Genomic DNA, 10,802 nt, shown 5'->3' on the forward strand with positions numbered 1-10,802 from the left:
TTTTGATCTTAGTATCCATGGAAAATAGTATTTTAAATACATTGAAGGAAAAAATTAGTTATTGCAGCCAATTTTTTTTTCGTTAACACATTGAAAACCGATTGTATTTGCGGAACATTATTTTATATAATACTGTGATTAATCTTTGTTTAAAAAATATATTATATATAGTCAACTTTGAATCTCTTTCAAGGAGGTAATTATTACGGAATTCTTTACATGAGCTTTGTTTTATATTTTTATTTTACAAATATTTTTTTAATTCTTTATTTATCGGTTATACCAGTTTATTTAAAAGTTTTAGCAAAAAAATTGTTACAGTTAGTTATATATGGTAATTAATACGCAATATGCATCTCCCCCCCTGTGTTATGCAATTACTTTCTTACATATTGTAATATATTCTTGTTAACATTATTATCAATAAAATAATACTCACTTGTGTTAGATCCCAAATTCTGCAAGGAATTGTTTCTTTTTCGTCTCTGTTCACTATGAGCTGTTAATAGCTTCAGCTAAGTTTGGAGATTGTTCCGAATGATGCATAGATGTTCTAAAGCCCCAATTACAAAAATTTTGGTTCTAAAGCTACCAAATTAAAATGTAACATATTTATTTAGCAATTAAATCAATAAAGGGCAAAGAGCCGATAATATAACAAAAATAAAACTTTAATTTAAATATAATGTCTGAGATGTATTCAAATATGATACATTCTCTTTTCCCTTCCTAATATTTATCCTTTCTTTCCTACATCATCTGTAACCAGCATGTTTTCTTTCTTGACATTACGTTATCTGACTTAGTGGAGATTATCGGGACGGTTCTGTAAATTCGCTTATTAATGTAACTTTTATAATCTTTATAACTTATTTTATATCGCTTCATTTACAATGTGTATTTTTTACTTATTTATGGACTCTCTACTTATTTTATTGACAAAGTATACTATATGTTTATATATAATATTAATTTTTACGATTAATTATTTTTAAATTTGGTCATGGATTATTTTTTAAAATACTATATTTTATACAATTCGACTTTCGAATTTTCATCTTATTGACTCAAAGCACGAAGAATAAGAACTAATACATTGTCAAATTTTGTAGGATAACGAATTTTGTATTTTATATTAATATTGTAATTTTGAAATTGTAACATTGAAAATGACTCGATCGGAGTAGAAACGTTTGTTGATTTGTAGCTACATTATATTTAAATTAAAGTTTTAGTTTTATTATATTATCGGCTCTTTGCCTTTTATTAATTTGTTTTATACTGATGGAGCCTTATATTAACTGTTATATTTATTTAGTTATTTTTAGTATTTGATCTATGATATGAAGATTACGTCAAACTTCAATAACGCATTCTTCAAAGAAAACAAAAGATTTTTCTCTGCTTGAAAAGATTGAAACACATTATATAAATGCATACCTTACGACAAATAATACTATACTTAATTATTATTTGAATAAAGAAATTAGTTTAGCTTTAATATACATAAATATACATCAATTAGATAAAATTAATTTAAGTTTGACAATAAAATATATATGCCGTTACACAATTCTGTATTAATCACATAACACTACGATTAATCTTTATTTTTTAAAAAATATATAATTAACTTCAAATCTCTCTCAAAACTCAAACTAGATAATACAACCGTTATATAATTCTTTAAACATAATTTGTTTCATTCTTTTTTTATCTTTTACACTTTATATATCAGTTACAACAGTTATTGTAATTATACCAGAAAGTTTGCGGGTTATCGCCGTGTCTTTCTTCATTATTAATACCATTAATAATGAAGGTATTAATAATGAAGAAAGACACGGCGATAACTCGCAAACCTTCTCTTATAATCGAAGAAAATACCCGTGAAAGCCTCAAAAGCGTAGTTATTGTAATATTTAAACGTTTCAATTTTAAAAGTCAATAATCAAATTGATTGCTGTAGAACTTTCTATTACCTAACTTGCAGTGAGTTTGCACCAGCACGTGATCAGACTAATAACTATCTAATAACAGACATCCCCCAGAATTCGTTTAACAATACACAAGACGCAAAATAAAACCGCGCGCGATACAACCATGAGACGTGCCCTCAGAATTCCACGTCAATTATCGTCGATTATCCGGATCAGAGTCGCAAAAATTCCTCGATCTCGCTTCTTGTCGGTGAATAAAACACGTTAAACTCGCGTACGTTGGGACACGTGCGATCTATAACTCGTTATAATTTTTACTCGTCGCTATCTGGTCGCGACATGCAGTAGTGGCTCGGAAAGGGTATCAGCTAGCAAGGATTATCATCCCCCGGGAGTTCGCGCGGTTGGGCGGACGCGATGTCCGTCGACGCAAGAATACGTGCGCGAAACGTAGACCAACGACAACGATTGGCCGACAGGCGGAGCCAGATCTCACGATCTTCGCAGGGGTTGAACGAGCACAACCCCTCGGCTAATTGTAAGCGACGAAGGGTATCCTCTCCTTCAGTCCTCCACTCTACTGTAAACGGCGGTGAGTGAACCGAAGCGCGAAAGTCAACTCGTACGCGGCTTTTGCTGCCTCTCCCTCCGGCTAATCGCAAAGAACCACCGAAGTCGAACCGGCGTTATCGAGCGAACTGTGAAAGGGGTATAAAGGAAAACGAGAAAGAGAGAGAAGAGAGGGAGGGTAAAAGAAAGAATTGTGTAGGGAGGAAATTTATTTGATCCTTAGTTGCTTTTCGGCAATTCAATAATATGTAATGGAAAAGAGGAGAAAGGAAACGTTATTCTTTCCCCTTTTTTTATTGATTATAAAGTAAGTGAAAAAATTCACATATGTAACGACAGTATGTACATAAACTTAGGTAATGTTAATAGTTTAATGAACAATTATATTTTTAACGAATTGAAATTCCATGGTTTTCCCCATTGAGAAAATATTAATTTATATAAAGCACAGGTTTGGAAAATTTTATGAATTAATTTATAAATGTAGATAGAAAGATACATATATATTAACATATTTTTTGTTCAATAAACTTTAATACGTCATAAATTATTTTTATAGAATTTCAGCACAAATAGATTAATTTTTGTTTAAATTGTAACAACATTTACAATTATATAAATTTTCTTTAAAAAAAAAAATCGACTTCTAATCTATCGAAAAATCTAAAAATATTGGGAGTAGAAATTAGTTCGGTCCGTTTTCCAAAAGATAATCGCCTTCAAAGACGAATCATTTTTTCGAGATGGAATTCGAAAATTCCATGCCTGAGAGATAGGAAAAAGTAGTAGCCAGCGATGGACAATACTTTAATTAATCTGTTCATTCATTTTGTTTTGAAATAAATGCATTTTTGAACACAAAAAATGGACCGAACTAATTTCTACACCATAAAATAAGAATTAAAAATCCTGAAGCAGTTCGATGTATATTTTTTAAGTAGAATACTCATTCTTGGAGCATTATTCGTACTTCGATCACGCTGCGTATAATTTCTAGATCGATTTACACTGCAGATCGACTTCGATAATGATTGATCCTTATATATACATAAGGATCTCTCTGACAGGCCTCGTTGGAATATATATTGTACATTCCTGTTACCGTACTCTGGGAGTGACTGTGACATCTGGTAGTTTCTCACGGCGTTGCGACGTTCGGTTACGCAAGACAAGCGTAATGGCATACAGTGTTTCTTGAATATTTCATTTATTATTTCCTTAGAAATCAATGATCGCCATCTCGAGAATATATATATGCGATTAAGTCACCGTTTTATCTATTAGATATTTTACCTTTAGTACGATACCTAAAACTCGCAAGGTATTTTAAAACAGAAATAAGCCTCGAAACTCGAGGAAAAACGATTATTTTTGCTCGAAAATATTTGTAAAGAATACACGAATCTACTTACGTTAGAAGCATATGATTACATGTATATATATTAATTAATACCAGACCTAATATAAAAAATAGATCTACCAAACTTAAATTAAAGTTTAATATCCTGACACAAACGTTTTAAAATTATAAGCAATTAATCATTTGTTGTTTAAAAAAAAAAATCAAATAAATATAAATAGAAGCGAAGGAAAGTATTATGATCACTTCGACGAAAATTAAAGGTCGAGTTAACGGCGACAGTATCGAGTGTACTCAGATATACCGAGCTCTCTCGTTAATTTCAACACATTGAAGTTGTCCCGAAGGGTGGAGAAAGGCAGGTCTGCGTTTGATAGCTGGCAGGATCCGCAAGATCCTCGAGTGCCTCCTCGATGCGATAGCGGGAGCAGAAAATCGCGCTGAAGTGGTAACGGTCGGGCTAATGGCTCGGAGACGATATTTTGTTAAACAAGGAAACCTTTTATCCCTCCTACCGCACTTCGCTGAAAAAGACGCTCGACGCCAGGGACGCTGTCTCTTCTACCGTCGTTTTATCAATTTGTCGAATTACTTATTATACTTGGAAAATATTCTAATCCTTGAGAGGATAGTGGATCAACAATATCTAAATATTTTTTTGTAATGTACCTTCGAAGAGAACTGTATTGTGTCAGAAAAAAAATAAAATTACTGAACCATTTTGTGTGACTGGTTTTTATTAATCTTACGTTCTTACGATTTTCATGCTTTTAAATAATACATATTTATTATGATATATCTCGATATATATTTTGTATATAACTCTTTTTTATTATTTAGTACGATTCCAAGTTCGCTTCCTTAACTCTATACAAGGTTTCGCGTAACGCGCGACTAAGCGTTTTCCACTTTCTCGATTCCACGGTGAAAGCGGCCCTGCACCGTTACTTCGGTTGTCTTGTCACCAGAAAAGGGATGAAAGAAACCGAAGTGTGAACCGCCGACCGCCATGACAAGATGTCACCTGCGGTTTCTCACGGTTCGCCCACGCATATCTCGCCATTCTCGCGGATTCCTTCGATCCGCCCTATCTCTCACTCGAATCTTTTCATACTTTCGCCCCATCGCGTCGAGAGTCGATAAGTGTGACGTGTCAGCTAACTCGATGAAGCGCTCAGTGGTCTTCTTCTCAATAAATTTATAGCTTCGTTCATTTTCTAATTAATTAAAAACATTACCAAGTTGGCTTCTTTTTAATTTTTAATTCAACTAGGTTTTATAAACAAAATAAATATAAGTTTAAGATGTAAAGATGGAATTGATTAATGTCCGCGGCAATCTTTGAAGAATAACTATTGGGATTATTTATTATTTCGACAATTATAATTAAGTAATGTTAAATATTTTTAGATTAAATCACCAAACTTAATTAACACATTTTTATACCTTGAGAATAAAAGTATTATATAAGCTTCAAAATCATATAGATTTGAAATAATATCTAAATTTCTTTCTCAAATTTTTCTTATCTTTAAGACGAATAAAAATGCTATTTAACACATTTTCATGATTTTAATTTCAATAATATGTTTTATAATTTTATTTTTAAAAGACAATTATGAAAAAATGTAATATTCTAATTTTTAAATCAATACCTGTGTAATTTTACGCAATCATATACTTTTATTTCTTCGCTTCTTCTTTATAAAATTATTAAATAGCACGTTTTCTAATTATAAGATGGATCTCATATCAAAGTAACAAAAAATAGAAAAAAAAAAGTAAGTGGTTCCGGCCGGGATCGAACTGGCGACCTTCTGCGTGTAAAGCAGACGTGATAACCGCTACACCACGGAACCTGTTGGAAAGGTTTCTCTTAAATAAGGTTATGTATCGCTAAATATACTAAAATGTTAACATATGATATGTAAATAATAATATAATAAAATAATAAGTTGACATGACGACATTATCATGCAATGTGTATTTAAAAATAAATAAAAATCCGTACGTATTAACAAATAATGAAATATACAATAATCGAAAATTAAACTATAATTAAAATCTTATTTTAGAATTAATATTTTATAATCAAAAATATCAACAATTCAATACTGTTACGTACAGTAAATGCACACAGTATGCGTTCAAAAGTCAACCTACAGTATTTTATCACTATTGTATTTCGAAAACGAAATAAATTTCAATCTATATTATATTTACAAATCCTTCTTATTTTCGAAATCTTTTATACGTTTTAAAATTTGAAACTAAAAACTGAATAAGTTCTATTATATTTAAAAAAAATTAGAGATATTGTAACTACACACATTAAAATAAAATATGTATATTTAAAATAAGATAACACTATGATTAAGATAAATTTAAAAACATATTTTTAAACGTGACTCGAAATTTTTAAGAAATAAAATTTCATTTTGTCTTAAGACATTTTACGCGCGAAATGCTAAATATATATGTATCACTAAATATTGAGATTTTTTAAACTCTTACATACATCTTGCAGCGCAGCATGCACTGTATTTTCCTACAGACCGAATAAGATATAAGCACCAGCAAAAACAGCGGACGTACAAAAAGCATAATCGATGTGAATCGCAGCGTTTTTTATAATGAGATTTTATTAATACACCTATTTCTCATAATAATGAAAATGTTCTTCTTTTTTTTAAGTATTTTTCTAACATATTAATTAATAATGATATAAACATTATAGTTATCTATTATGTGTTATATATACTAAAATCTAAAGTCATTAATGCAACCAGTGCATTGACAAAGGATATACCAAACAATACGTGTTTTAAGCCTTAGGCCGTAAGAAATTAACCAATCAATTCATACAGTCGAATTCGAGGAGAATAATTAACTACGATTTGTCCATTTCTTATGGCTTAAGACTTAGAATTCTATATTGTAGATCCGGGGTTATCCGAGAGACATTATATGTCCTTAGAACATTCAAATGACAAAAGAATATCCTCTGGATATCTTAGATGTCACTTGGAGGTCTGTGCTATATGGATAGATTTTAATGCTCTATAGGTATATTAAATTAATTGTTTACACACGATTACTTTATAATATTATATGCACGTAGATCGACATAGATTATTATATTTTCAATACCGAGTGACTGAATATGATTGGATGGATCTATAAGTAATAGCCAATTACATTCATGTCGGAACACGGCCAAAGTGTATTGTGAAAGTATTGTATTATAATAAGGGAGTCCAGGTGCTAGGAACTAACATGTTCAAGGTGCGTTCCGATAATCACTACCAGTGCTGAAAATCTATAGTACACGTAACGTATATTGTATTATATAGTTTCACTGGCAGTAAACATCGGAATGCATCCTCAGCTTCTTGAAAAAGAAGATTTATTATCTGAGATTGGTAGATCAGATAAATATAAGAAATAATAATAATATATAAAATGACTTACATTATATACTTATTATAATTACACTTACATAATATTTTAATGATAATACCTGTGACAAAACTAGTGATTAAAATGTTTTTATGATAAATGATATGTTTAGAATTTAAAATTGTTATCAATAAAAAAGTCAAAGAGAAAAGAAAAACGTGTTAAATACAAAAACATGAAATAAAACATAAATTATTGATGTCGTATATGCAAAAAGTTATGTATCGGCGTAGAGTCATATTATTATAAAAGGAATAAAAAATAATATAAGTTTCAGGCATATATAAAATGCCTGTCCATTTCATGTATTCTATACTTATCCACTTAATTTATATATAAAAACCGTCCAGCCTTTTTTTTGTTATTAGTCGGTGGTATGTATGTACTACATTTGTACTACTTTTTCACTACGGATGTCCTATTTCGCGAATGCAGCTTGTGGTTACTCTACATAATAATAAAATATTACATACTGCAAAATTGGTAAATTTTTTATGTTGATAATTACCGTCGAACTGTTAATAATCATTGATAAAATTGCTATTAACTTTACCGACTCTTGACAATTATGTATCTTCAATATGTTATCAACATGAGTATTTTTTGTATTAATTCCTTATTTTACTGTAAGGGGCAGCACTTTCATGTCGCTCATTTGTTCAATTTGTTGTTTTATTCATACGAACGAATATTTAATGAAGTAAGTAAACACGTGGTATCGGAGAGAAAAGAGAGAGAACATTAGAGAATATAGGTTAGTTTTAGTAAAAATTAAACGAAGGGACACATAGTTTAGCAAGTGAAAAAACGGAGAGAAATAAATGACTATGGCTAATAGAAAAAAAGTAAAGGCTTATGTGAAAAAAAAGCGCACACCAGAAAGTAAAATAATTGAGGAACTACAATCTAAGTATAACACTGTAAGTAGGTACATTTCAATATTATTATGTGATGTGACACAAAAATTCAAAGATAAAACTAATTACATGTGAAATTATAGGTAGACGTTACGAAAACAACAAAATTCAGTGACTTCCCCTTATCAAGGATTACCTTAAAGGGTCTACTGGAAAACAACTATATTGAAATGACAGATATCCAGAAGCAAAGCATAGGTTTAGCCTTGCAGGGAAATGATATCTTGGGAGCTGCAAAAACCGGCAGTGGCAAAACATTAGCTTTTCTTATTCCAGTATGAACAAATCTCCCATATATTTTAACAATTAGAATGTATTGAATTCATATTTAATAGAATAAAATGTTCCAGATATTAGAAATTTTGTACTGCAAACAATGGACAAGACTAGATGGACTAGGCTCATTAATTATTACACCAACGAGAGAGCTAGCATATCAAATATATGAAACATTGCGAAAAGTGGGTCAGTACCATGATATTTCAGCAGGTTTGATTATAGGAGGAAAGGACTTAAAATTTGAGAGGAAACGTATGGACCAATGTAATATAGTTATATGTACACCAGGACGTTTACTCCAACATATGGATGAAAATCCATTATTTAGTTGTATAAATATGCAGGTAATTGTAAATATTTTCTTTCACTCTTAAATAAATTATATGCTTTCGATAAGATGAAAGTTAATGAAAATACAATTATTTATAGATATTAGTGTTAGATGAAGCAGATCGTTGTTTAGACATGGGTTTTGAGAAGACTATGAATTCCATTATTGAAAATTTACCCCCTAAAAGGCAGACTTTGCTTTTTTCAGCCACTCAAACAAAGTATATATATTTTGAAAGATAATTGCATAGAATTAAAATTTTTTGTCATGATATTGATTTTTTAAAATATTTTTATTAGATCTGTGAAAGATCTGGCGAGATTAAGTCTTAAAGATCCATTATATGTGTCTGTGCACGAACATTCTGCTCACATCACACCAGAAGGCCTGCAACAAAGTTATATTATATGTTCCTTGGAAGATAAGCTAGCAATGCTATGGTCCTTTATAAAAAATCATATGAAACAGAAGATTATTGTGTTCTTTTCCAGCTGTAAACAAGTAATTATTTTTTATATCAACGACAAATTGTCACAAATTGATATTTATTTGTAAAAAATTTTAGGTAAAATATATATACGAAGCATTTTGCCGATTACGACCAGGCATTAGTTTATTAGCTCTTTATGGCACTCTTCATCAGCTGAGAAGAATGAATATTTATGAATCATTTTGCAAGAAACAACATGCTATTTTATTCGCGACTGATATTGCTGCCCGCGGATTAGGTAATTAAATTCTTCTTTGTAAAATATTGTTTACATTATTCATAAATTTCTATATCAGAAAATTTCTTGTACATACTATGTATATAATTTCCTTTAGTTTTTACAATTTTAATAATTGTAATAACTATAATTTTGTAGACTTTCCTGCTGTAAATTGGGTGATTCAAATGGATTGTCCAGAAGATGTCAATGCCTACATACATAGAGCAGGCAGAACCGCTAGATTTAAAAGTGGTGGTGAATCTCTTCTAGTTTTGTTACCATCCGAGGAAATGATAATCGAGAGACTCAAACAACGTAAAATCCCAATAAATATGATAAAGTAAAGATCTTTTTATATATGTATAATTTTTTTGTAACTCTTATTTACTTTCATTACTCATCTATCTTTGTGTTTAGGATCAATCCAAACAAGCTACAGTCGCCGCATCGTAAGCTAGAAGCTTTATTAGCACGAGACGTGGCATTGAAAGAAACAGCTCAGAGAGCTTTTGTATCATATATCAAATCAGTTTTTTTAATGAAGGATAAAGAAATCTTCAATGTGCATGCTTTAAACACAGATAAATTTGCCAAGTAAGCATTTTTTAAATCATTCATCATTGAATATAAATCATTATTGAACATTTCTTCATAGTAGAACTTTTTATAGATCATTAGGTTTAGCCATACCTCCGAGAATCCGATTTTTACAACGAATACAGAAGAAAATATCGAATAATAACGTCAAGACTGAAAAAGAAATAGATCGAAATTCAACTAATTCAGCAGATAACAGCGATCAGGAAGATAGTGGAGATAATTCTGATAAAAGTGATATTTCTAATAAAAATAGAAGTGAAAAAAGAATAAGTAAAGAGGAAAAAACTATTCAGATTAGTAAGAAAATCGAAAATCACTTTTATAATAAGATATATTATAAATGTCTTATTTCTTATGTGTAAAGAAAACATGTTTAACTATGAGTAATTTGTATCTTTTTAGATGATAGTGATGACGAAGACATATTAACTATAAAAAGAAAAAATATTGATATCGATGATATTCCTGTGACAGAGAATGAAGATAAAAAGACTTCAAACAAAAAAAAATCTATAACAAAAGTTGCACTTGCTAAAAAGATTCTCAGAAAGAAGATTGTACCTAATAAAAAGACTATGTTTGATGATGAGGGCCAAGTAAGAATTTTATATTACAAATTATTACATATTATATATA

General features: G+C 30.1%; 1 protein-coding gene and 1 non-coding gene across 3 annotated transcripts in view; one reads left to right on the plus strand and one right to left on the minus strand.

Annotated features, from left to right (window-relative positions):
* Nucleotides 1-5,656: 5,656 nt before the first annotated feature.
* On the minus strand, nt 5,657-5,729 carry TRNAV-UAC (transfer RNA valine (anticodon UAC)). Its single transcript has one exon. It is a non-coding gene; the product is annotated as a tRNA-Val (tRNA).
* Nucleotides 5,730-8,025: 2,296 nt separating this feature from the next.
* LOC108779061 (probable ATP-dependent RNA helicase DDX10) overlaps nt 8,026-10,802 on the plus strand; it is a 3,859-nt gene continuing 1,082 nt past the window's right edge. Inside the window, exons 1-10 of one of the 2 annotated variants that reach the window (XM_018546405.1) lie at nt 8,026-8,249; nt 8,330-8,521; nt 8,597-8,869; nt 8,955-9,076; nt 9,156-9,357; nt 9,422-9,584; nt 9,723-9,906; nt 9,984-10,160; nt 10,237-10,463; nt 10,569-10,762. In XM_018546405.1, coding sequence (XP_018401907.1) covers nt 8,151-8,249; nt 8,330-8,521; nt 8,597-8,869; nt 8,955-9,076; nt 9,156-9,357; nt 9,422-9,584; nt 9,723-9,906; nt 9,984-10,160; nt 10,237-10,463; nt 10,569-10,762 — 1,833 coding nt within the window. In that variant the 5' untranslated portion in view covers nt 8,026-8,150. Of the gene's footprint in view, nt 8,254-8,329; nt 8,522-8,596; nt 8,870-8,954; nt 9,077-9,155; nt 9,358-9,421; nt 9,585-9,722; nt 9,907-9,983; nt 10,161-10,236; nt 10,464-10,568; nt 10,763-10,802 lie in introns of both variants that reach the window. The other variant, XM_018546406.1, reaches the window with a different exon arrangement.

The sequence above is a fragment of the Cyphomyrmex costatus genome, unplaced genomic scaffold (assembly GCF_001594065.2).
Source record: "Cyphomyrmex costatus isolate MS0001 unplaced genomic scaffold, Ccosl1.0 scaffold55, whole genome shotgun sequence".
Lineage (NCBI taxonomy): Eukaryota > Metazoa > Arthropoda > Insecta > Hymenoptera > Formicidae > Cyphomyrmex > Cyphomyrmex costatus.